Source organism: Girardinichthys multiradiatus, chromosome 1 (assembly GCF_021462225.1).
Source record: "Girardinichthys multiradiatus isolate DD_20200921_A chromosome 1, DD_fGirMul_XY1, whole genome shotgun sequence".
Classification (NCBI taxonomy): domain Eukaryota; kingdom Metazoa; phylum Chordata; class Actinopteri; order Cyprinodontiformes; family Goodeidae; genus Girardinichthys; species Girardinichthys multiradiatus.
The window spans coordinates 29,017,822-29,045,672 of NC_061794.1; the positions used below are offsets into that span (position 1 = coordinate 29,017,822).

Below are 27,851 nucleotides of genomic sequence, written 5' to 3' on the forward strand. Positions count from 1 at the left end.
TATTATTCAAATTGGTTAAAGTATTTCTATCTAAGGAAACCCAGCAGATTGCATCGAGCATTCACTCCTCCTGGATGAGCATGTAATTGCTGCATTGACTTTGCAGCAATCCCTCATACTGAGCATGCATTTTCCATTTTATTTACCTAATAAATTAAACTGGCAAATAAATAACTAAATACCATTTCATAATTGATCTTGAGTAGTTAGTTTATTGCAAACATCTGACCAGGTTTGAATTTTGCCAATAACATACTTTGTAGTGGGGGGTTGGATTTTATGTGGAATTACATCTCGTCAAAATAAACTGACACGGTTTTTATTTTATATCGAAAATCCGCAGCGGAAGCTCGGTTTGTGACTCTGGGATGCTGCTGCTGCTACTGCCTGTGGGTTGAGGGGGGAAGGGCCTGCACTGGTTGGACCTGAGAGCAGACAAACTTACGTAGTCTTGGTTTATCGCTGCCTGGCTGCCTCTCTCTATGGCCGGCTGGAGGGGAGAGGAGGGAATTGCTGGGATTGTAGCTGTTGTCGGCTGCTTCGTGGTGCCTTCACAGGGCCTGGCGATGATTTAATTCACGGAAAACCCAGGTACGCGGAGTGGAAAAAGGAGCAGGAGAAAGAAAGACGAGGAGAGTCGGGCTAGAGGAGAGAAGAGGAGCAGCAGACGTTAGAGATGTGAGGTCGGGTCGAGATTGCTGCGGTAGGTCGTTGTGGAGCTCCACAGCTCCAGCTACATGTCGTTTTCTCCTCCTGTTCGTTTCTCTATTTGTTAAGAAAAGAAAGAAGGTTGAGAAAAGAGGCCGGGTAGCTGCTGCTACCTGGTTTTTTTTTTTTTTTTCCCCCACGGAGAAAACCTTCCATATTCTCCTGTCGGCCCAGGAAGAATGCTAGCAGCCACCGGCCCCGTTTCCACGCTGGTAAAATAGTGAAACGCTCCTTGTTGCACCGCTGTCCGTCTTTGCTGCTTCAGCGCTGTCTTTTCCTAAACATGCTGCATTCAGAGGGAGGCTTTGCTTTCCTCCAGCAGCTCGCAGGCCTGTTGGCTGCTTTTACATCATTCTAGACTGAAATAAACATCACAGCCTCCGGATTTAAGGTTAAACGATGCTAATTTAAAGTTATCCAGCGTTGCAAAAAAAGTTAGTTTAAAAGATCTAAGGATGAAAAGCGCTTTACATGGAGGCTAAGAGTTGTCGTTTATCTACACCACTCATCATTATAAATTTAAAAATTATTCTTCCATTTGTATCTTATGTTAAGTTGGGTATGAACTGACTAAACTGCATGTTTTAACCCTTTTAAAAATGTACATTTTGCTGGCACCTTTGTATCCCCTCTATTAACTTGATGAAGATATTTGTACAGAGAAGTCAAAATGTGTTTTTGATGTAAATCTGTTATTCATCTAGATGCGAAAAGCCTGATTTTATTCAACAATTTTGTTTTTGTTTTTTGTGTTGCAGGTTAAAATAGTGAGCAAAAGTTACGTGCCAAAAAATCCAATTTAATCTGAAGGTGCATTAAATTAACCTTTTCGGTGATTCCAAGATCATTTTTGTAGGTTTAAAAATTAAGGCAATTAAAGCTGAACCTCAGGCTTGGTTTACATATTCATCTTTTTAGATAATGTAATAAGAGACTTAAAGGATATCGGATGAATAATCAGACTTGTTAGTACATTGAATAATTTGACTTGCTATATTCCATTTATTCAGCCCAAACATCACATTCATCACTGTAGAAAATAAGTATTTTTTCTTTTACAATTAACAGCCATGACAGTGACTATAGTACCTTATTTAAAAAAAAGACATTCAGCTTGCATTTCTTTTCAAAGGAGAACTTTACAGCTAAATCCTGACATTTCAGATTTTTTAATAGAATCTGGACATTGCACGGACTAATTTACATTAGCAATAATAGGCTTTGCCAGTAGCAAGAATGAATGAATGGAAAAAAAATAGCTAAATAATATTCTGGACATGTCTACTTTACCGTATCTTTGGAAATCAGCCAAACTGTCCCCCATAATGTAAAAAAAAAAAAAAAAGTTTTTCGGGGACGTTGCAACCAGTAGCTTAATCACCAATCGGGTGATTTGATTGCCGAAGTAACTGGTAGTACATACCTACTTCAGCATTTTGGTCACTACGATCTCAATTAGGTGTGGACAGGAAAGACAGTTAAAGTTCATCCAATGCATAATTGTTCTACCTAACTGAATATTGCATCCAGACTGTGGTTTATGATAGCGATATTGGACAAATTGAAACTGTGATGTTGACTGAGATACAGTATATTGTGCAGCCCTACTTCTAGTGATATTTAAAGCGTCTGTCTTTTTACCGGTTTAACTTCCTAAGTCTTTGCAGAAAACTCTGGGGGAAACTGTTGTTTCATGGGTCCTTCCCCTCCTCCTGCTGTAGGTAACCCTGTCTAGGCCTGGACTGAGCAGATTGTTCTAAGAGGAAACGGATAACAAACGGGGGAAGTGAACATGGCTGGGACCTCTGGCTTCTTTTCCAACGGACCTGTTCCGTGGATGGACAACGACACGGAGATGAACAACCTGTACCGAGACCTGGAGCTGGGCACGGTACTGACTCTGTTTTACTCTAAAAAATCCCAGAGGCCAGAGAGACGGACTTTTCAAGTAAAACTGGAGACCCGGACTATTACCTGGACGAGAAGCACCGACAAAATAGAAGGAGAGAGTGAGTAGCTTGCAGAGACACACTCACACACTGAGTTAGTGATATTCCTGTGAACTGAGTTAAAATAGAGTGGCATTGGTGCCCGAACTGGTTTGAATGCTTGAAGGCAAACGTGACTGAAAATGAACTGAAGTCATTTGACAAAACATCAGAAAGCTTCCAGAAAGCATCCTGACATGCTTTTGTCTTCTTAGAGCTTCGAAAGTTTTTTTTCTGGGCTGACAGGTCAGACCGGCCAGTTTAACTTTCAGACGTCTGTTATCAACATGCTGTCCTGTACGACACGCTCAGTATGTTTTTTTTTTTTTATTACCTTCATGAAATAAGCAGGTGTTTCCGTGAGAACAGCACCGTTAAGGTGTCATTTGATTTTTACAAACTTGTTTTTAAGTGACAAAAAAAAAAACGCATATGAAATGTCATCGAGGTTTCTCAGTCATAAATGCTCTGAAAGATGTTTCTTAATGCCAGATAGGGCTGAAACAATTAATCGATTATTGAAATAACCGTCAACTAATTTAGTAATAATCGTTAACTGGAGTATACAGACTCTACATCATGTCATTTGCTGAACAAACAACCTACTCAGAGCAGTAATTAAGACAAAACTGTACAACAAATATATACAAATTATATAAAACCTTCATTGTCTGAACATAAGCCCTATCCAGAACTCCTCAAGTGGCATAGTTTTAGCTTCACTTAGTTTAAAATCGGTCTATTTATTAATCGGTTAATCGTAAAAGTGGTCAACAGATTAATCCATTAGTAAAACAATCATTAGATGCAGCTGTAATGTTCGCTAATCTGGAAATAACCTAATATACTCATTAACATTAGTGGTTTGGACTTCTTCATCTGCAGCCAACAGCTTCAGGTGATGATGCTCAGAATTATTTTGGTCTTTCTAATGTTAGACATATATATATATATATATATATATTACACATATATATATATAAATATATATACACACACACACAGGACTGTTCCATGATTTTCACAACTTCAAACATATTCATATTTTTTTTTTTTATAAACTTTTGCTGTGTAAACGAGGGAATATTGTAGGAATGTCGTTTTAACCAGCTGACTGGCAGTCAGCAGCAGCACTTTTATTCTATATAAACTACTACGGTCCTACTCAACTTTCTGTTCCATCTCATTAAAGAATGTGAAGTTTTAGAGAGGATACGATGGGAAATGTTAGTTTTGAAACGAACTTTTACAAAACCTTACCGATTCCTGGCTCATGTTTATATAGGATGGTCATATCAGTTATGATTAATCCATGTTTTCCTTACTTTCCTTGCTTTAGCACCTAAACTACACATGGTGTGGGTGTCAAGGGACAGTGAAACTCATTTTAACTCCTTTAACGTGTAAATGAATCCAAGCAGTACTTTGTAAATGGAATATTGCACAAATTGATATTGTAGTGACAGATGTAAATGGTAAATGGACTGAACTTAGATAGCGCTTTTCCAGTCATACCGCTCAAAGCGCTTTACATTAGAGCCACATTCACCCAGTTGCACTCACTAACGCTCACACATTCATACACCGATACGCAGATCGGTAGGCAACTTGAGGTTAAGTGCCTTGCCCAGGGGCACATCGACCTATGGCACGAGGAAACTGGAATCGAACCCACAACCTTCTGATTGCAAGACGACTACTCTTCCTACTGAGCCACAGTCGCCTCAGATGTAATTAAATGTATTGTGCAGCTTCAGCATGTTGGCCCAATTTTACGTAGCATTTATAAATGTGGAGCCTTTTTTAAGAAACATGTTTAGCCAGTGCACCGATTTTATTTTGTTCCCCTCAGAATTCAGCTGAGGTTCTGGAAATGTTCTGAAGATCTGGACTGTTTCCCATCACGTCCATTCCTTACAGTTTTGTCCACCTTAGACCTTGATTTCAATATTTGTTCTGGAGTATATCAAGCAAAACCGTCTTCACAAGTTATTTCTGAAGTGAACTATATGCACACGCTGTCTTTTATTGAATCGATGTTTTTTCACAACTCCTCCAGTCCACTCCCAACTTCTGGCTTTCTTTTTCTAACTGTAGATGTGATTATCCAGAGAACTGCGGTTTATAGCCTATACATCACATGTTACGTAAAGATAAATCCAGGGTCATCCATGAGAAGAGCTAATATTTAATTTCCCCTGTCTGTTCCATTAATAAGAGTTTACAGTAATGGGTGTCTGGGTGAAGACACACAGGCCTTCGTTGAGTCATTAAGTGTCCTGTCTGCAGGATGGCTCGTGCACGGCTGCGCTTTGCTCCGGATGCAACAAAAGAGAGCACACACACGTAAAAAAAAAAAAAAAGAAGAAAGAAAAACAAAGATTAAATGACGTGAAGCTTAGTTGCCTGTTTTAACAGCATCATCTTCTCGGCGGGGAAGGGTTTTATGCACCCATGTGCTATGAGCTCATAGACGCTATTTGATACTCATGGAGACTTGAAATTAGCTTAGGCTGTTCATTAATGTACAGAAATAGGATCTTTGGGATTTGCTGGAGGTATGTCATCAATCAGGGTCAGTCTGGCCTGGTGTGTTTAGAGCTTATCATATCAGCAGCGTGGAAAGAATGATGCCCGCTAATCGTTGAAAGAATCAGCGCCTCAGTCTGTTGCTTCTTAGCTGGACAGTATTTTTCACATTTTCTTTTATTTGCTTTTATTTCTTTTTTTCCTTTTTTTGGCTCGTTTTTTCAATCAAATAGCCGACAGTGTTATTTGAGTGATTAATTGGCACTATTAAATTGGGCAAGGTAAATTTGCACTGCTTGTCAAAATAAAGTTTAGTTTAGTTTGTTCTTGCTTCTATAGCCTTCATACAAAATATGTTTGTGGTAACATCATGCTCAGTAGGTCTCCTGCGTATCTCACAGATGATCTGCAGATGTTCTGATCTTCTGTTGAATGAAGACGCATCATCGTCATCTGCTATTTTTAATCTCTAAGACCAACTGAGGTGTAAAGTGTAACTCCCATTGTTTAAGTTGAAGATTTTGCTCAAACCTCCATATTAAAGTAGACTTGATTGTTTTTATTTCAGAATGAAATCACTCCACATACTTAAACACCTCACTGTTACGAATTGTGTAATTGCTTTTATTTAACATACGTACTTAAGATCAATCGACTGAGGACATTATCGGGCGGTGGAAGGAGTACTTCGAGGATCTCCTCAATCCTGCCATCACGCATTCCGTGGTGGAAACAGAGGTTGGGGACTCGGGGTTGGACTCTTTCATCACCCAGGCTGAAGTCACCGAGGTGGTTAAAAAGCTCTGCGGTGGCAAGGCTTCGGGGGTGGATGAGATCCGCCCTGAGTACCTCAAGTCTCTGGATGTTGTAGGGCTGTCATGGTTGACACGCCTCTTCAACATTGCGTGGCGGTCGGGGACAGTGCCTCTGGACTGGCAGACTGGGGTGGTGGTCCCCCTTTATAAGAAGGGGGACCGGAGGGTGTGTTCCAACTACAGGGGGATCACACTCCTCAGCCTCCCTGGTAAGGCCTACGCCAGGGTATTGGAGAGGAGAGTCCGACCGATAGTCGAACCTCGGCTTCAGGAGGAACAGTGTGGTTTTCGTCCCGGCCGTGGAACACTGGACCAGCTCTATACCCTCTACAGGGTGCTCGAGGGTTCATGGGTGTTTGCCCAACCGGTTCACATGTGTTTTGTGGACCTGGAGAAGGCATTCGACTGTGTCCCTCGTGATGCCCTGTGGGGGTGCTCCAGGAGTATGGAATCGGGGGCCCTTTATTAGGGGCCATCCGGTCCCTGTACGAGCGGAGCAGGAGTTTGGTCCGCATTGCCGGCACTAAGTCGGACCTGTTCCCAGTGCATGTTGGACTCCGGCAGGGCTGCCCTTTGTCGCCGGTCCTGTTCATAACTTTTATGGTCAGGATTTCTAGACGCAGCCAAGGGCCGGAGGGGGTCTGGTTTGGGGACCAGTGGATTTCGTCTCTTCTTTTTGCGGATGACGTGGTCCTGCTGGCCCCCTCTAGCCAAGACCTACAGCATGCGCTGTGGCGGTTCGCAGCCGAGTGTGAAGCAGCTGGGATGAGGATCAGCTCCTCCAAGTCCGAGGCCATGGTACTCGACCGGAAAAGGGTGGCTTGTCCTCTTCAGGTTGGAGGGGAGTTCCTGCCTCAAGTGGAGGAGTTTAAGTATCTCGGGGTCTTGTTCACGAGTGAGGGAAGAATGGAGCGGGAAATCGACAGACGGATCGGTGCAGCTGCCACAGTAATGGGGGCGCTGTGCCGGTCCATTGTGGTGAAGAGAGAGCTGAGCCGAAAAGCAAAGCTCTCAATTTACTGGTCGGTCTATGTTCCTACCCTCACCTATGGCCATGAACTTTGGGTCATGACCGAAAGAACGAGATCACGGATACAAGCGGCTGAAATGAGCTTCCTCCGTAGGGTGGCCGGGCACTCCCTTAGAGATAGGGTGAGGAGCTCGGCCATCCGGGAGGAGCTCGGAGTAGAGCCGCTGCTCCTCCACATTGAGAGGAGCCAGTTGAGGTGGCTCGGGCATCTATACCGGATGCCTCCTGGACGCCTTCCTCGGGAGGTGTTCCAGGCACGTCCCACCGGGAGGAGGCCCAGGGGACGGCCCAGGACACGCTGGAGGGACTATGTCTCTCGGCTGGCCTGGGAACGCCTTGGGCTCCCCCTGGAGGAGCTGGAGGAGGTGTCTGGAGAGAGGGACGTCTGGGCGTCTCTGCTGAGTCTGCTGCCCCCGCGACCCGGTCCTGGATAAGCGGAAGACGACGAACGAACGAACTTAAGATCAAGCCTGCCTTATTGCTTTCATTCATGTTCATGCACAAAGCTGACTGAATGTCAATAGAAAAGTCTTATTTCTACATCGTTTGTCACCATTTGACGAGATTGACTGGATGCCTACACTCTTTAGATGAGTGTCTTCTCCTGTAAACACAACATATCTAGAATGGTGAGTTTTCGCTAGAAAACCTTACAGGCAGTCAGATATAAATGCTGTAAAACTTTCAACCTAATATTGTTTGTTAAAACCAGAACAGCCTAGGTGCCTCTTATAGAAAACGATTTCCTTTAAAAAAAACTTTTACACCTTCTGTAGTTCCCCTGACTTCAACATGGTTAACCTGGCCCTCTTCCCTCAGCGACAACTTCCACACTGAAGTTCGTCAGCACGGCATGATGGTGCTTAGTAAAATATGTTCACTGTTTTGGGGAAAAGGATCAAAACTTTAGTATTCGACCAGTGGATCAAAACATCTGCATGTTTCTCAGTGCATTTCTGTAGGTTTTTACCGCTGTGACAGATGGCCCTTGCAATCGATTTGTCTTTGCTGTGTCTGCAGTGGTCGCTGTACCTTTTTCTCTGGATGTTGAAGGTCAGTGGGGACAGCGCTGCATGACAAGGCTCAAAACAGTTTTATCATAGTCCCAAAGATTCACAATATGATTACAGCCTGCTCACAACAGTAGCACTGGATTGGATTCTTAAAGCATGAACGTTTACCCAAATCATTTTTAGGTCACAAAAGTCTGTCAAATGCAGAAAAGTGACAATGTTTGTGTCACGGTTTGTAGTAACACTTCAGTGTAAGATGAGAGATCATGGTATAAGGTTCTTTCAATGCAAGTTACAAAACATGATGAAGGGAGGTTGGCTGAAAACATGGGCCGTCAATTATTTATGAGACATTTAATGGTAAACATTTGAAATTGATTTTTTCCTAGCCCCCCGTTGAATGGTCATTCATTATTTATATAAGGAGCAGAGGCAGCGTCACATTGTGTGTAAGACAGCAGTAATTACAAAGTATTGGTTTACTACAAAGACAAAACGAGGTTACTTTTTAAATTGTAGCATCTTATATGTGCAGTTAGCACTGTTTGCAGGGCCTGTATTGCTAAAACAGCAGTCTCCAAACATATTCCCTAGAGAATGTAGGCTGCCAACATTTCCAGATTCAGCATGTTCCACAAAAGACCTAAGTAGAAAGCTCAAAACTATAATTATGGGATTAATTCTCTATTATCAACAACTCGGACTGTTATCTGCTAAACGTGTCGCTTTCTCGCTGTCTCATCCTGAATGAATCACTGACATGTCTTAGCTTGTTGCAGAAAGACCAGTTTCTTCTTAAATAAGCTTCTTACACCCGTTCCTGTTCCTATGACTTCGTTTTCATTTACTACGCACTATTCTCAAGTCTTCCTCCTTCAGTAACAACGTCCGCAGCGAAGACTGTGGTTAGCTCTGTGGTATTGTGCGATCACTGATTGGAAAAGGGAAGAGTTCTGAGTTTCTAAGAGCCCTATTACTAATGAAGGTTGATTGAGATGAAAATAGAACGATTCAAATTTTAAATGCATTTTTATTGACTGCAGATCCAGGATTTATGTTATTAGCTGTTGTTTGGAAACACCTTTAGAGGTTACATTTCTTCAAAATTTTCTAATAGTGAATCTTAATTAAAAATAACAGTTGACACTACTAGGGCTTAATGATATATTGTGAAAATATCAACATTAGACTTTTAATATTGCAAAATACTGTTTGGAAGGCAATAATTGTTGACTTATTTGTGCTAGGTGTCATGAACACACATTTTGCATTCTAATAAGACATTCATCCTTTTGGATGGAGGCTCACTGCAGCACTTCTCCAAACCTCACAAAGATCATTGTCCAAGGTCCTGACTGTTATACTTAAAAATCACATAAGACAGACTCGAGTGAAGAAAACAATGAGGATTTATCACAATATTTACCATGTTGCCATTGCATGGTTTTCCAATATCATGCAGCCATCTGCGCTACCAAATATAGAGTGATAATGTATCATATGGAACAGCAGAGTCAGGCAGCTTTTTGAAGTTTATTCTAACAGGATTCAGAGGCTTTTTCTTACAGGAATGTGATGAATCCGTATGTAGCCATTTATTGCACCAACATAGATGAGTCAGCTCAGAGACCAGAAGGGGTCATACTGTTAAAGACGGGGGAATGGGTAGTGTTATTGCCATCACAGCTGTTTGCTCTCTCACCTTGTTCACTCATATGTATTTTACCTATTTTACCTCACTACTCTGACAGGCTGACTCCATAGCAGCACACATCAACCAACCGTCTTTTCTACAGTAACTATCAAAGGTTTTTTTCCAGACATCTGTTTGCAGAAGCTATTTACTGTTTATTTTAAGATTTGTTGTCAGCATTTTCTGCTGTATTTAGCTCAAATTTGCCTTTTTTAAACAACTCTTGTTTTACTTAGTGAAAATACGAATGCCAACTCATGAACCTGTTTGTTTGTACAGACATGTTCAAGAACCACACAGCAACAACAAAAAAAAAAATGGAAACTACTGCTCAATATTTTCTGATCAGTTGATGTGGTTCAGCTTCTCTGCCAGCTTTGTGATGCTGGTCTGTTAGGTCTTCAAGCTTCAGCCTCTTGATGTTCACTGGAGGAATTGCCACAAACATGAGCTAGACGATTCCCCATCACTTCTTTATTCTTGTGTGGCCATTTTGTTATTCATATGTGCCGTTATTCATATGTGCTCAGCTGTCTTGTGCTTACCTTTTTTTTTTATGTGCTTTCATTTCTAGGCCCTAAACACATAGAAAAATGTGTAGAAATCATAAAATATACTCTTTTAAGAATATTTTCTTTTACACACAGCAAAGTATTTTCTTGTTAGTTTTTGTGTTTTTGATTTGTAGAAAGTCTGAGTTACTTGCTTTCATGTGTGGAAAGTTTCTGTCACCGTGACCTGCTTTTTCCAGCCCTCCTGCAAAGGACGGGCACATACACTCAACTCAGGCCTCTCATGTCTCTTTAAACTGACGCATTTTATTTAATTTTTTTACACTCTTGACATTCATTTCAGTGTTTTTATGAGATCTATATCAACAAACTTGTGGAACATCTGCACGAAGCCGAAATACGGTTACATAAGGAGAAACAGCAAACAGCTGTCGAATGATCTCCATTAAAATGTTGCCAATCCCCTATTCCCCCCCCCCGGAAAAGAAGCCCAGTTCTGGAGCTGAATCGATCCGTTTGAAGCGTGCCGGAGACGGTTGCAGAGTTATTGTTGTCCGCTGATTGTGAAAGGAAGAGTCTCTAGTTTTACATAAGCTAATTAACTAATGTTTAGTGTTCAGTGTTATATTGTCAGCTGTGACGTTTTTTGAAGATTTAAAAAAAGACACTTCAACAAATAATACCAATTCTTAAAATTAAACTTTAAATATATTAAATATTATTTCTTTAAATATATATCCTCTCTGAAAAGGGCCCGGAAAATGAGGGGTAATCATAATCTATGACAATTTACCGCAACAGTGTTGCAATGTGTAATTTATTGGTTGCTCATTCATGAACATTTTCAATTCAAAGAAACAAATGTGGGCACAAGCTGGGGTTTGACCCGCGTGTTATAATGCATGTTAAAAAATATCATATTGTAGGAGGAACTACAGGAGTGTGTTTCAGGAATACCTTCTCTCACCTCCTGACTGTCTCCTTTTGTTTCCTGTACAAGCCTGACAGCTTGTACAGGATATTTTGATTTCGAACGACTGAGGGTGCTGCCTAACAGTAACATCGGTTAGGCAGTCAGCGGATGTCTGCTGCCTGTGTAGTGGGTAAGGTAAACTGAGATGTGAGCTCTGACTGGCAAGCTGTGAGACCTAGTTTTGTATTTGTTTTTTCTTACATACAACTAAAGAGTATGCACCCTGTCACCTATGCACTACCACAAATGTGGGGTGTAGGCGACAAAAGCACAGCATGTGTGGTATGGGGGCAGGAAGAGGAGCAGGAACTGAAAGAAATTTGCACGATTTCAGCAGGAGAGTCCCTGCTTTAGGTTTTCACCAGCTGCTAATGTAATACCAACAGTGACCCATTGAGTGTCTTTTATTTACAATGTTTACTCAAAATGTTTCAGGCTGCTAATTAATAAGACACTATTTACCTGCTTTGTTTTTTTTTTCCTTAAAGATGAACACTGAAGCTATCTGATGTTTACATGTGCTCTATAGTTGGCTCAGTTTCCTGTTTGATAATGATAAGACGTTTCTATTAGCAAAATGCAATTTGAAGTAAGCATTGGTTGCTAGCTCCATGTTTTTCCTCATCTGTGTTGTTCTCATCATTGTTTGTCTACTGTACTGGGGCTACAATGAGTCATTTGTGGTTTGGTTTATGCGCTCAGCCTCTGCTTTATCAGGGGAACATTGTTGGTCATACATGAAATTTGTTGCTCTGGTAACGCAAAAGTTATTTCTAACAGTGAAAAAAAAAGTTTTAAAGGTGAGATTAAAGTGGAAAACATTTCTTAGGAAGCTTGAAGTTATTTTAGTAGGTAACGGACATGAAAACAAGATGTCTTATATAATTTTATCTATGCCAGGCTTAAAATTGGAAAGGTTTTTCCTTAGTAAGCAAAGTTTTACACATACAGCAGATAGCTTAGTATACATTACTGATAGCTTGATTTTTAGGCTCGAGCAGCAAAAGTGCTGCGAAGGTCTGTTGTAATTCAAATGTTTCTTATTATTATTATATATATTACATCTCCTGACAGATGAATTGGCTTTTTGGAGGCCTAAACATATACCAAAACTGACCAAATTTTGCAGACGTGTCAGTCATGCATGAAATTTAAGTATTTTAAAGGTTTTGCAAAAGAATTTGCTCAACAGCACCCCTGGAAATTTTCAAAACACCCTACTCATTTGCCTTATTGGATCGTAGAGGTATGAAATTTGGTACACTTCTAAATCCTCCCAAGACCTACACAAAAACCTTTTTGCACCAATGCTCTGCACAAACAGAAAGTCGGCCATCTTGGACAGAATTTGGTATTTTGGCCTTTTCTAGCCTCTGCATTTGATTGAACTCCTCCGGGGGATTTTTTTTATATATATATATTTATTTTTTTGTGGCACTAGAGGCCTTTATTTTCCATTTTTCGACAATGGGTAGACAGGAAAGAGGGCAAAGAGAGGAAGACATTCGGCAAAGGTCGCCGGGTCTGGGACTCTAACCTGGGAGAGCTGCATCAAGGACTATAGCTTCTGCACATGGTTGCGCGCTTAACCCCTCTATGCTCATTAGGCATAGAGGATCTGAAGGTAATCCTGAGTTTTTGTGCGTTTTTAAGGGGCGGGGCAAGACCTCAAAGTTTGATGTCTTGCCTTAAAAAGCTACATTGTTATACCTCTTAAAAAGAAAGTCACAGATATGAAACCTTCTGTGATTGATTCACATCTGGTCCCCAACAAAACTCAATGGTTAAAAGCTGACATCACGTAAGCCCCTCCCCCTGAGAACATGATGTCTGATGTTTTACTTTGGAAGGTTCAAGTTTGACCCCCTTGACCTAATGAGCATGAAACTGTGCATAGTCACAGAAGACAAGTTGGTGTTCAGTACTGAGACTTTTGGCCAGAGGGTGTGGCTCTGGATAGGCTCTTCTTTGCACATATATCATCTGATCTGCACCAAATTCAATATGATCGATCATAATCAGACCCTGAACAGATATTCAGTCAAAAATATGGTGGACGTTACCTAATTCCTCCACAGCGCCCCCTAGAACTATCAAAACAATCCGCCCCAAGCCATGCTTTACCTGAAGAATGAAACCTTTTGTACACATATGCAACTTCTCAAAACCTACAAAAGTCGCTTAGAGCGATGCTCAAAATCCCACAGGAAGTTGGCCATTTTGGATCAAATCATGTGATATGCACATGTTGTATCTGAATGAACTCATCCTACAGCTTTCAATTTACAGACTTTAAAATGAGTCAGTATAGTCTTAAGGCATTGGAGATCAAAAGTTATCAAAAGCTTTTTGCTGCATCAAAGTGTGTGGGCGTGGCTGAGCCTCAAAATCTGATGCCTCGCCGTACAAAGGTTTAATAATTTCCACAAACAAGGTCTGAGCTGCACCAAACCTTCTGAGAGTCATCACTGACCAGAACTCAACACTCACATGGTCATTTGCTGATAGCACCCTAGCTCCACCCACTTACAACAGGAAGTGACTTGTTTCGCTGGTGGATGTCCTCCTTTTACAGTCTGACTCAAACAACTCTCAACTGTTTCTGAACAATGTGATGTTGAATCCTACTGACTGTTGCTTCCTCATGGACGAGTGGTTAACGCATTGGTATGGTCAGTTGATGACATCACGTTAGCCCCGCCCACTGACAACAAAATAACAGGTTTCAGTGGTTTGTGACTTCCATGACAGTCTGTCGAAGTTTTAAATTTTGTCTAGGAACAGACAATAATTTTAAATGACAAAATATTACAGAGGGTCTTCATTATTCCATTGCCACCAAACAGGAAGTGACTAAAGCTTCCATTAGGAAGCATTTTGGCCAAATTCTGAGGACTTGCTCACCAGAGCTGAACTGAGCCTGATACTGGCCAGATATTTATAACTGGTGTTTATTTCCATCTTGTTGCCATTTGTGTATGTTTCTCAGGAGGGGGGTGGTTGGCCATGTGACGGTGATGAAGTTCCAGATTTGGTTTTTCTACTGAAGCAGAGAAGCAACGTCAGTGGTGTGTTTTTTTTGTTTGTTTTTTTGCTTTACGGTGTCGAAAGGGTAGTGAAATATATAAAAATAACATTCTGCCCTTTTAAAGGATACCACAAGCATAATAATCTGATATTACCTGGTTAATTAGTTAGGCTATCTGCTACAGTAGCCAACCTGCAGTCGGCTGCTTAACACCAGTGGATGGGGTGCACTCTTAGTTTCCACACCATGACCGGATATGTTTTTCCCAAATGGAAATATTTCCAGACATTGAAATTTGTTTTATTATAATAAAGATCAAGTGTAATAGCCTCCGTGTAGCCAGGACATGTGATTGTGATGCATTTCAGGACCGAAGGATGTTTAACTGAAGCAGAGAAGCAATGCCAGCGGTGTGGTCATTTTTTCTTTTTACGGTGTTGAAAGGGTTCTGAGATATGATATATAATATTCGTAAATATTGGTTATCGGCCATAACAGTGATATCGATATCGGCCTGGATTTTGTTATCGGTGGATCCCTACTTTCAATGGAACGTTTAGTTACAAATTGTTTCCATGGGAAAATGTTAAATGAATATAAACATTTAATATTCATAAGCATCCAAGTGCTATTGTCAAACAATACCATACATCAACTATATTCGCCCAAACGTCCAAACTTACCTGACTTTAAGTAGTTGACAGGTTCATGCATGCCTTCCATAGCCTCTGTTCTGTGCCCAAAACTGCAGCCTCAGCACCAGCACTCATGTGAACATGTGATGGATGAATATACAGTTTATATCGGGGGTGTTAATAACCCTGCATTCAGGGTGCTATGTGCATGTGATTTGAGGAAATGGTTTGGCAAAAAATTGTATCAGTTTTTAAAACCTTGGGTATATCATGATACATTCCTGGTTTCCCATCATCTTTGGGAACAGTCCTGATAAGAAATGGCAGCCCTTTGTTTCACTCACTGCTGTATGTATGTCTGTTCCTACAGTTGACATTCGAGAGATCAAAGAGATCCGTTCTGGTCAGAAGTCCCGGGAGTTTGAGCGCTATGTGGAGGACTCAGCAGTACGGCTCGACGCTTACTGCTTTGTTATTCTCTATGGCTCCGAGTTTCGCCTTAAATCCCTCAGCTTGGCAGGTAAGCAAAGAGCACTTTCACATGTTTGTCAATCATTGTAGCAAACCTCAATCAATAAATAAATGACATTTTCTCTATATTAGGATTGCTTTTTGTATGTAGTGCCTACAAATATGTCTGACTAGTGTGTCTTTCTAACTGCTTCCCCTCAGCAACATCTGATGAAGAGATGTCCATGTGGGTTAAGGGGTTAACCTGGCTTGTGGCTGACACACTCAAGTCACCAACACCATTACAAATAGAAAGGTAACACTAAAACAAATATATACAAAAACTAGGGCTCAACTTGAACAGATAGCATTTTTTCTGTCATTCTCATCTAGTTTTGTTTTCCATTAAAAACATTGATTCATATCTTCCAGGTGGTTACGCAAGCAGTTCTACGCTGTTGATCGCAACAGAGAGGACAGGTAAGTTATCTCAGTTGACCTTTAGCTGTAGGGTTAAACCCATGACCCTCTCAAGAGACCTCAACATGGTTGGGATTGTCAAAGCACCTTTATTCATTTTATTGTGCTTATTTGATCAGGAAAAGCACAGAGTACGTGAACAGCAAGATAAGCTTCTAAGATATTAATAAAAGGGCTATATATTTAAAATGTTTAGTGTTTTAGAGATCAGTTTGATACCAGATGTTTTTCTTCCCTTCACCCTATATTCTAACCTGGCTTGTTTGTGAAGCAGAAAGGTTGTTTTAAATGGGAAAAGAACAACATTTCACCTTTCTTAGTATTTATTATAGAATAATAAGTTGGCCTGTGTGCAAAATCGTATGTGCGACAGTTTACGTACTGTGGGAGGCCTGTCTGCAACATTTCAGTCTTTAAAGGTGCAAAACCTGGTAGAGACCTGCCCCAAAAGACTTGCATCTGTAAACAATTTTGAAAACCATGTATCCTTTTAATTATTTGCTACTTTGTCTTGGTCTGTCATATAAAATAGCTGTAAGATTTTAATTGTATTGTCACAAACTGTGAAAAACGTTGTAGCTGAATAAAGGCTTTTGCAAGGCGTTGCACATCCGAAGGCTACTACCAGGATAAGCGTCTGGATTAATTTAAATTATTTACAAGCTAAAAAGAAAATGTCCTTGTGGAATTCATATTTAGAATAGGAAAAAGCTTAATATTATCAACTACAACAGAATCCTAGTGTTGCTATGACTATGTTTCAATTTATGATAAATACATCTTATATCTTGAGAGAATAGAGCAGGGATGTCCAAAATGCAGTAGAAAATGTGTTATCCATGTTGCTGGTGTTTCCTACCACACTTATTCCTTCCACTCAACCTTCTATGATTATGCATAAATATAGATATTTATAAATAACCAGGTTTTTGTGGCTTACCCTCCGTGGGGAGGGTGTCAGTGACCCTATGATAAAATGAGAACATTTAGAGGCTCAGGAAGCGTTTGCAGGTGTTTGGAGTTAATTAGTTGGGTAGGTGTGACACCATGGGTCTCTAATATTTAACCTGTTCAAAATGTCCAAATTGTCTAAAACACTGAATTCTCTGTAAGCCATCATCACCAAAATTACAGGAAATATCATCTTGAAATATTTAACTCTGTGTCAGGAATCTATATAATATATGAGTGGTATTTTCTGGAATAAGTGAAAAAATATATTGAGCTTTTTTAGGATATTCAAATTCTTTTAGATGTACCTGCATATGTTTGGTTTTAATTTTCTGATAAGTAAGATCACAAACTACCAGGAGATTCATCTAATTTTTAAGCCCACTTTTAGGGCCCACCAGCACTTTCAACTTGACTATTTTGGTAATTATTGACAATGTGTATACATATACATATAATGTGGCAAAAAGTTTGGAAAGCACTGCTGTAGAGAATGTTATCCTTTGCTGTGTTCAGATCTAAGTACACAGCAGCTACTTAGGGTAATTCCCCTCATCCAGTGGCTGTTTTAATGATCCAGAGTAAACTGCTTTTATCTGGGTGATAGGTGTTTTTGATGGAGCTTAGTTGTGGCGTAGTGAAGGAACTGACCTAAGAGCCACACACTAGCCACTCTTCCTGCAGCAGGAAACAGACTGCAGAGCACGAAGGAGATGTGCAGAGATGTTTGTCTGTAACATCCCTGTCTTTGTTATTTTTTTAAGGCTAAATTCATCGCTTGCCAACAATTCCAGGCTCTGCAGCAGAAGTGAAGCCAAAGCAATTCCACAATAAAAACCCATTACATATCTGATTGGATGGTGTCTAAGCTTAAATGCTTTTGCATGGGTTTTACGTATTCTTAAATTTTAGTGTTTAATTATTTGTTTTCACAAAACGTGCCTGTGTGTGCATAGGATATCCTGTAAGGATCTGAAGAACATGCTGAGCCAGGTCAACTACAGGGTGCCAAACATGAGGTTCATCAAAGACAAACTTCCGGTAACCTCTCTCCTTCTTATCACAGTCCATCTTTCCACTCCATCCCCCAGTCCACTTCCTTTCACCATTTGGATTTACGATTTTTGTCATGAATGTTTTGCCTTACATACCCAACCTTCCCCTCTTGCTTTGCAAGGACCCCGAAACGAGGAATGGAGACGTGACCTTCAGCCAGTTCGCCCAGCTTTATCGTAACCTAATGTTTGACACTCAGAAAAATGTAAGTGCAGACATTTTATGTTCTCCCATCACTTTTTCCCCTTCAGCACCTCCTGCAATTCCCTGCTGACTTCATCCCCCATCTGTGTGTTCTCAAATGGCCAAGATCAATATGCACCAGCTAAAACCCACCAAACCCTTCTAGTGGAGGCCATTAGGACACACAGATGAGCAAGCAGGCAGGCTTTGGTCACATTAAATGGATAACCCCAGTGGCCTCACCCAACCTCCAGAAAGTCTGTGTCTACCGAACCAGAACTCTGCACACAGAAAAGGTATAGCACTGTGATGGAAATTAACTGAAATATCCATTTTTTACCTCTTTTTTAGGTGGAGATCCCTTTTATGCAAAGGTAAGTCCTAAAAATGACAGACTGTGATATAAACAGTGAATCTGTTTTGTATGTCAGTTGTTTATCTACTGAAATGAACCTCTGCTTTCTCTAACAGGTTCATCGATAGACCAGATCAGAGAATTACCCTGGAGCACTTCAAGAGCTTCCTCCTAGAATCTCAAAAGGTAACCCCCTGGCTATTGAACATGTCACAGAATTAGTTGTGGCCTGTGCTCTCTAATCTGTCTGAATTTTATTTATTTTTTGGGTAATTAAGGAACTGTGGGCCACGGACAACAACAAGGTTCAGGAGTTTATGTTTGGCTACCTGAAAGATCCGCTAAGAGAAGTGGAGCAGCCATATTTTCATCTAGATGAGGTACATGAGTTATTTCCTTCTTTACTGGGAGTTCTACTCGGCAATGAAAACATTTACAAAACATTTTTACAAGTTAATGTTTCCGATGCCCCTCTCTGTGCTGCTGGTGTTTGTGGGAGACTAATTAGACACTGGCATGGATACCAATGATCTTGGCCTAAACTACCTTCTCCTACGCAGTGCTGCATGGCAGTTCTGCAGAAAGCGAGGGATGCTTTTTGTGGTCACCATTACCGTACTGACTAAAATAGGAAAGAAAGCTGGTGAGACCCAGGCTGCAGCAGATGCTGCCTGAAGTTACACAGTGTTTAAAAGCAGACGTACGGTCCTTGGCTATCCTGTGAACAACTCATCCGCTGGACCAGAAACTCACTTCCGCTCATTGAAGAAATTTTACAGCTTTATTATATCTCCCATGTGTCACAGCTGACTTGCAGTGAGAGATGCGGTAAATCGTGTAAAAACCACTGCAGAGACGAAGTTGAGATAAAGTAGCACAGAACATGAAGACTCCTTATAGAAAGACCTCAACTTAGGTTTGACTCAAGAATCTTCTTCCTGTACAGAAACAGCTCTACCAGTACTACCTCCGGCATGTGTGGATGCTTGCTTGTGCATACTGCGACACATTCTCACACTTACAGCGGGTGTATTGATTTAGCTGCTAAGGCTTTTAAAAATTGAAGGTAAACTGAAAAGCATTAAAAAAAAAACTAGAAAAACATTTTCCAGTTGTAGTGTTTGTAATGCCAGGAGCACCAGCACATCTTTTAGGAGCATCAGTTGAATCTAACGTGCAACTTTGTTTCCTGTTTGGCTGAGAAGCTGATGAAGCTGTGCACCTGCTTTAAGTCGTTTTAGTTTAAAGGTAAAAGTTGCTTTGAGAGGATAAATATAACAAGGATAAATTATTTTAAAGGACTACATTTTTTCTTAAAAACTACAATTTGTTTTCACTCATCACTAACTGTTAGTTAAAGCATCTGTAGTTGGTTTAGAATAATTGAATAGAGGTTTGATTTCCACAAGTGCTGCCGTTTTTAAGCACCATCCCGCCTGGTCCTAATGGTCCTAACACTAAATTAATATTATTATAACCACCTTATGTGTTTTAACAGACTGTTTTTTAGTGAATCTCTGTTCAGTTTAAAATACTCCAGTTCAGGTTTGATCAATGGAATGACTTTAGATTTTAGGCCAGAGATGATCATCTATTCACAATCTTTATTAAACAGAGAAATGGGCCTTTACTGAAGCTTCAATTCCATCCCACTTCACTGTCTTTTCTATAGGCCAAAAATGATCCTTTTTGTGTTTTCACCTATTGAATAAAGGGTTAAAAATTAACGACATTTTAAACAGTCTGTAAGGAGTGTAAAATAATTACATTCAGGTTTGAACAATATAGGGATTATTGGATATAATGAACCAAATGGGAAGCTTAGTGTTGTTAGCCAGCCAGATTGGGTGTGTTTTCTTCTTGTTTTGTTCTTTTATTGTGTTTACGAAGCATTCTTGTCTATCCCTCTGTCTCCCATTTTAATTCTGTGCTTTTAGTGCTGTATCCAGGCTTATTAATAGGAAGTTAGGTGGATGGAAAAAATATGGTTGAAAAGGGTGTATAAAACAGAAGGAATAACTGCAGCGTGGAGAGGGTTGAAGCAGCTGGAGTCAGAGCTTTAAGAGCCTCCATCTCCAGACATATTTGGGATGCAGCTTCTGCAATGTTTGTGTTAGGCCATGGCTAAACCAGAGACCTTAGAAGTATCTCACCTAGAGGAAGGAGAACAAGGACTGGAATCTTGCTCCAGTGGTTCAAAGTCTTTTTTAATTAAAGTAAATTTTGCATTTATTTTTTGAATGAAGGTTTTATAGACTAGTGTTTGATTGGAGAGGCACACAATCCAAGTTGCATGAAGTCCAGTGTGACGTTTCCACAGGCTGTGATGATATGGGGGATGTGTCATCTGCTGGTGGTGGGCCACTGTGTTTTATCAAGGTCACTGTCAGTCCCATCTACCAGGAGGTTTTAGACCATTTTAATGCTTCCCTCTGCTGACATGCCTTATGGAACTGCTGATTTCATTTCTCAGCAGAACTTGGCACCTGCACACACTACAAAAGGTACCAGTACCTGCCTTAATGACCATGTGGTTCATTAATAGGCAGACCTGCCTGATCTGAAGTCCATCTATTGTCTATCTATTGTCCAATGTTCCCTTTCAGAGGAAAATGAGAGACAATAATACAAATAAAAGCTGATGGCCACTTTTAAAGCATCCTAGATTTATTGAACACATCATCAGTGCCACAGGCTAATTGCCTCCATGCCACGCTGCATTGATGCATACATGGACATTCCTTTCAGTAGGCTGACATTTAAGTATTAAAAATCATCTCTTGTTATTCTACTGTAGTATTTACGTTTTTGGAGTAACTGAATGGGATTTCTTTAGCTGCAAGCCTTACCCATCAAAAATAAAAGAAATAAATGCTTAAAATATATCTACAGTTTTTACAATTGGTTTAACTAAACAAATTATTAGATAATTACTTTTTAATTTATATTTGAAGTTATTGAGGTGTAACTGAACCTGTACTTGTGGATAAACCAAGTCAGGATTTCTAAACGGTTTCATTTATAAACTTTTGTTCTTTTCTCCAATCTGTAGTTCCTCACATACCTCTTCTCCAAAGAGAACACCATCTGGGAATCTTCGCTGGACAAAGTGTGTCCTGAAAATATGAACAACCCCCTGTCCCACTACTGGATCTCCTCCTCACACAACACGTAAGGAAAGCTGTGCTAATGGCCAACATTTGTCTCTGTAATAATTGTAATCATGTCCTGGGAATGCTGAAGCTTGGCATTGTTTCCCTACCCAAAACAAGCGTTATATACTAACTTCTGATATCAGATAATGGTTTCCTCATTATGTTCCAGAATAATATTCATGCTAGTTTTTGGTAAGAAGACGTATTTTTCCTGGCACTGATAAGTGTGAGAAAGGCAGTTCTGATGATAACCTTTTGTATTGAAAGTGAAACAATACTTTCTGGTGCAGTGAAGGGAAAATTTCCCATGTTTCTCTTTAGTCTGTTTAAATTGTCAGAATGAATATGAATCAAATACTTTCTACTGTTAACAAAAGAACAACATAATCTGTGGTTTTGCTGTACTTTTTTGTTTAACAGATAAACGCTGTGTGTGTGTGTGTGTGTGTGTGTGTGGTTCATTCTGTTTGCTGTCAATCTGTGAACTTGCTTTGTGTACATGTTATTCTTGTTTGGTTATTTTTAGCTACCTGACGGGGGACCAGTTTTCCAGTGAGTCGTCCTTGGAGGCGTATGCTCGCTGTCTGAGGATTGGATGTCGCTGTATCGAATGTACGTGAACACATACAACCTGTTCTGCTATCAGTAAGCTTTACTTTTAGCCTTTTAACTGAACCGTGACAGTTTCCGTGAACTAAATCTCTGCTGTCACCGTGATGCATGCAAATTCCTTAATTCTTACACCATGTTTTCCATACAGAATGTTACTAAGAATAAGGTTGTATGTTTGTTTTCAGTGGACTGCTGGGATGGTCCTGATGGAATGCCGGTTATTTATCATGGACACACCCTCACAACAAAAATCAAGTTCAGTGATGTCCTGAACACCATTAAAGAGCACGCTTTTGTCACATCCGAGTGAGTCTCCTGTCTTCAGAATCTTTTCTTTCTCCCTTTTTGACTTTTAATCTTGATAAGATGACAAAAGGGTAAAAAGAGGACTGAGATGATAAGATTGCACTTTGGAAAGAATGTGAATGTGTCATTCTTTGTCATTGTTACTTTTCTAGTTTTAATCTGTATATCTCCCTCAGATATCCCATCATCCTGTCTATTGAAGACCACTGTAGCATTGTTCAGCAGAGGAATATGGCCACGCACTTTAAGAAAGTGTTTGGAGACATGCTGCTGACCAAAGCAGTAGATATGGCTGCGGACGGCCTGCCTTCGCCCAACCAGCTCAAAAAAAAGATTCTCATTAAGGTCAGGGGTCACTTGCAACCACAAGAAATCAATTAAACAGCTTTCAACATAATTTCTACGTCTTTTCCTATCGAAGCGCTTAAAGTACTTATTATAATTTCCAGAAACTTAATTATGAAATATGTAAAAAAGCAAGTATGAAATGTTTGGGATGCCAAACTTAACACAATGACCAGCAAAGACAAAAGCACTGATAGTAAAGTTTCCAGCTCAACTTTCAGTTCATAAAGTGAGAATTTATACAATGATTTATCCATTGAGGAGGCTTGGAGTAGCTTCAGGACCTAACAAACTACCACCCTATGGAGGGATTTAAAAGTGCTCTGTCGCAAGCCCAGCCAAGCTTTAATTCACCACAGTAGCAACAAAAAAACAACAAAAACAGGCACTCTGTTGTTTTCTCCCCCTTTCAGGTTTAGGTTGTTTCCAGCAGAGAGGCTGTTTTTGGAGGGTGGGGAGAAATCCTTCCTCCCTACCTGTGTTTACTCTTAGTAATCATCCACGTTTCATGCAGAGATGGTCTTTGGAGCAAACGTTCTCACTCCATCCCAATAAATCTATTCGACATATTCCTCTAAGGAAAATAAATTTTTTAAATAAGGAAACTAGTCCTTGTCCTATGTATAATAATGTTGTTTCAGACAGGGTGGATTCAGATGATGCATCATGGTCCATATATGGTACTCACTTCCTGGTTGTTTGAAAACTGTGACTCAAATTGTTTTCTCAAAAACTTGTAAAACTACTTTTATTATTTATTTATGTTGCATATTTTTTGAAATATTATCTTGAAATGTTACTGCTTCTGACTGGATTTCCCTTCGTTTTCCCCTGCCCTTCTCTTTATGTGCCTCAGCATAAGAAGCTGGCGGAGGGTAGTCCCTACGAGGAGGTGTCTACCTCCACGCCTTATTCTGAGAATGATATCAGCAACTCCATCAAAAACGGCATCCTTTACCTGGAAGATCCCATCAACCATGTAAGCATTCTCACTGCCTAGAAGCTCCAAACGTGTCGTCACGTGAAAGAACATTCAGACTCAAATAAGTGACTGGAAAGTCTTCCGGTGGAAGTAAATGTTTTTTGCTTTAATAAAAGCACTGTTTACTGCAGTTTTTTTTAAACTGTTGATTTTGATATTTTGGAACTTTTATTGTTTTATTACAGCTTTTTTAAACAAATAAATAGTTATTTATTTGTTATTACAGGAGTGGTACCCTCATTTCTTTGTCCTGACCAGCAATAAGATCTACTATTCAGAGGAGACCTCCAGTAACCAGGGTAATGATGAGGAAGAGGAGCACAGAGAGGTTGGTAGATACCTTGGAATTTAATTTATGGACAGCAGCTGCTGGGGGTTTATTTTGACATTTCTGTTGGGTCCTTAAAAGTCTTACCCCAAGGTTTTACAGCATGTGTCTCTTCCACACCATTCTGACACGAGTTCAGAGTCAATCTATACAAATCACACTGCACCGACAGGAAACTGAACGTGCACAGCTTCCGTATTTTCCAAATAATTCACTAAAGATAGGCTAGATTTTCTTGAAGGCCTTGCTATATTAATAAATATACGACTATATCTACCCATTTATACTGTTAAAATTAAGCATCTATGGTTATGCATAATAAAGACACAAAATATAAACAAACATATGGATTTTATTCTGAAAACTATTGTGTCGAAGCAGTTTTAACTGTTTTACATCAGTCTTCCACAGACTGAGTTGCTTTGGTCTGACTTCCGCATTTATCCCGGGCTTTCATCGTCCGATCTTGCATTTCCTGCGCACGCTTCTCGTAGCTCCTCAGGGCTTCAAAGCAGCGCAAATACGAGCGTTTCCAAAGTAAATCAGGACCGGAGTGTGGTGCAAAAGTGCAAGCGGTGTAAATCCAGGGTTAAATTTATAATTTCAATTTTAGACATTTAAAAGTTTCAATTGGGTCCAGATTTTCAACACTGGGTGCCTAGTTACATTTAGTTATGTTTGGTTTTTTATCAAGTTTTTTTAGGTTTTAAATCTGCTAGCTGTGAATATATGTGTGCTGTCTCTTGCAATCCTGGGAGAGAAATGTGGGTGTTCTGACAAAACTACAAGGTTGAAGGCAGAAAACGGCACATTGGGAAGGACTTTATTGCAAGATATTTGAGCTTAATCATGAACAAGCAAAAACACTTTTTACTCCTGAAGTTGGCTTTTGGTTTTGTTCAGTGAATCAAAATGTTCCTGCTAGGTCATTGTCATTAGTTGACAAAGTTATAAGTCTTAAAAAGATGTTTTAAAAAAGCCTTTAATTGAAGTTGGTGAAACCTGCAGAAAGAGTATCTGTAGGTCCGATGATGAGCAGAGAATAGAGGTGGTCGATAAGGAGATGGTAATAGAGCCAACATAGTCTGCGGAGTATGGAATTGCTATAGCTGGAGTTTGACTGATATCTTTATTTCTGTCAACTTACCAGGTGTCCAATGCTATGGACCAGCACGTGACAGAAAAATGGTTTCATGGAAAGCTTGGCGCCGGGCGGGATGGACGGCAGATCGCTGAAAGGCTCCTGTCGGATTACTGCCTGGAGACTGGAGCTCCCGATGGCTCCTTCCTGGTCCGGGAGAGCGAAACCTTTGTTGGAGACTACACACTGTCTTTCTGGTAAATACTGCCGTCAGAATATTGGCAGGTGACACAGTTCTCAGTTGAAAACAAACTAGAGATTCAAACTGAATCAGCTGAATAAAATTTCTATAATGAAAGCAGAACAGCATTATTAAGAACAGCATTTTTCTAGCCTTCCTGCCACAAAAAGTCTATATTTATATTAGGAGCATGGGTGCTGTCATGCCTCTATATGAGAGAGCTGTTGCTGTAAAACAAACTTTTGTAAGATTTTAAAATGAAGACAAATTTATTAGAGTTGAGATTTTAAACTGTGTTGGGCATCTTATATTAGTGATTAGCATGGTTAGTCTTACAAAAACAACAGTCACCGTGTGTGTTCACTAAAGATAGAAAATCCTTATCTTCACTCTGAGATTTCCAAAAAGCTCCAAACATTCCCAAAATCCTACATGTTTGAAGTTAGAGGCTCAAGATGATGAAACTGAGCAACAGAGGTCTTCTGAGAAACAGAAGATGAGAACCCTTTCTAGAGTTGCAAAGTTTATTGGGAAGAAATCAAGAAAACATTACAAAAAAACAACATTAAATAATTATACTATAGATTGCATTGCATAGATTTACAAAGCTTCTTCTGGGGTTGATTACCTTTGGATAGAAACAATGAAAACACATTTGGTTCATGATGCACTCCTCCGTGTTCATCGGAAACAAAACACGTCAGATCAGTATTTATTACATCTGTCACATACGGTGGTTCGGGGCTGCTGTTTCCAGCTTGTTTACCAGCCACAAGTATTTTAAAGAGAAATGTGACGTCATCTGTCCTACGCTAGAGGTCTGGCCAGAACTAGGTCATGCACAAGGACAGGGATTCCAACCATAAAACAAGGTAAAGGATCAAGATGTTGCAATGGCCAGTTAAAGTTCAGACTTTCAAACGAATGTCTGGAAAAGTCAATGAATGGAAGCAACATTTTAAAGAAGTGCCGACCAGACTTCCTCCTCAGGGATCTTAGAGACTGATAAGGTCATACAGAGAACGTTTAAATAAATTTACTGGTAAACGAGGCTCTGCACGCTGCTGAGTCATGGACCTTATCTCAGTTTGGACATTTATAGAATTTATAGAATAAATAAATGTGTTTCAACAGGCCATTTATACTTATGTGTATGTGACGTTTTATTTAGTTATTAGATTGTCTTAGAAGAAATTTTCTGTGAATGCTTATGAAGTGAAAGTATTAACTCTGATGGCCAGAGAAGTTTGTGGTTAAGAAGCAAACTGTTGTTCGGACTTTCTTTTACATCCGACCCATCTTTACAACAGGCGTTTGGGGCGTGTGCAGCACTGCCGGATCCACTCTCGCCAGGAAGCTGGCAGCCCCAAGTTCTACCTGACCGATAACCTGGTGTTCGACTCGCTCTTCGCACTGATCAACCACTACCAACAAGTTGCACTTCGCTGCAATGAGTTTGAGATGAAACTGACTGAGCCAGTGCCTCAGACCAACGCTCACGAGAGCAAGGAGTGAGTTTGCAGGAATCCCTTCGAGTTGCAGAGATTTGTTTCGGGGTTGAATACGGATGTTGTTCACATATGCATTGACTCTGATTTTGTTTAAACTCTATATGAATTCTCTAACTTAGATGTCTTGGATAAATGACGTTTTTTTTATGTTGTGTCTTGGGTTGTTTATTTTAGATGGTACCATGCCAACCTTTCCAGGAGCCAGGCAGAGAACATGTTGATGAGGGTTCCTCGTGATGGGGCGTTCCTTGTCAGGAAAAGGATAGAGCCCAACTCCTTCGCCATTTCATTCAGGTAACTCAAACCTAATGCCGAGTTGGTTTGCACCAACTTTTCTCATCCCATCTTATCTATATATATCTATATATATTTTTTATTCATTCGGTTATATTTAGACTAGGAATTATCTTTAGTTCTTACTGTATTGAGTGTTTATGCCGCTTGTACTTTTCCATGTTCTGTGGAAGGGAAACGTTCAGATCATTTTCAGCAATGATCTGAACTGTGCAATGACCATGTTTTTAAGTACATTTAAGTAGCATTTATGTTTTTCTTTTTGGATTTTATATTTTGTTTTGTCTTCAGTATTTTATGCTTTTTAGTATTTAGTATTGTTTTTAGTTTCTTACAATTTTTATTGTATGTTTTTGTGTTTGTGTAATTGGCTTTTTGTATGTGTAATGCCTCATGTTTTCTGTACACCACTTTGGTCCTTGTGATAATACAAAGTGCTCTACAAATAAAGCTGGATTGGATTTGTTTGCATTCAGCCCCCTTTACACGGACAGCCTTAATTGTTTCCAGTGCAACCAGTTTCCTACAGAAGTCACCTTATCACTAAACTGTGTCAACCAGTGTTTGATTTAGTAGCGAACATGTAGAAGAAGGGGC

At 40.1% G+C, this 27,851-nt stretch overlaps 1 protein-coding gene across 2 annotated transcripts in view; it reads left to right on the forward strand.

The window, feature by feature from the left end:
* Positions 1–379: 379 nt before the first annotated feature.
* The window catches only part of plcg1 (phospholipase C, gamma 1), a 42,784-nt gene continuing 15,312 nt past the window's right edge, over positions 380–27,851 (forward strand). Inside the window, exons 1-19 of one of the 2 annotated variants that reach the window (XM_047368027.1) lie at positions 380–703; positions 2,430–2,717; positions 15,295–15,444; positions 15,597–15,690; positions 15,807–15,854; positions 17,762–17,846; positions 17,983–18,066; positions 18,396–18,418; positions 18,516–18,585; positions 18,678–18,779; positions 21,452–21,570; positions 22,081–22,166; positions 22,352–22,472; positions 22,649–22,817; positions 23,674–23,796; positions 24,026–24,127; positions 25,278–25,465; positions 26,760–26,960; positions 27,135–27,254. In XM_047368027.1, coding sequence (XP_047223983.1) covers positions 2,501–2,717; positions 15,295–15,444; positions 15,597–15,690; positions 15,807–15,854; positions 17,762–17,846; positions 17,983–18,066; positions 18,396–18,418; positions 18,516–18,585; positions 18,678–18,779; positions 21,452–21,570; positions 22,081–22,166; positions 22,352–22,472; positions 22,649–22,817; positions 23,674–23,796; positions 24,026–24,127; positions 25,278–25,465; positions 26,760–26,960; positions 27,135–27,254 — 2,102 coding nt within the window. In that variant the 5' untranslated portion in view covers positions 380–703; positions 2,430–2,500. Of the gene's footprint in view, positions 704–2,429; positions 2,718–14,250; positions 14,330–15,294; positions 15,445–15,596; positions 15,691–15,806; positions 15,855–17,761; positions 17,847–17,982; positions 18,067–18,395; positions 18,419–18,515; positions 18,586–18,677; positions 18,780–21,451; positions 21,571–22,080; positions 22,167–22,351; positions 22,473–22,648; positions 22,818–23,673; positions 23,797–24,025; positions 24,128–25,277; positions 25,466–26,759; positions 26,961–27,134; positions 27,255–27,851 lie in introns of those variants that run through there. The other variant, XM_047368034.1, reaches the window with a different exon arrangement.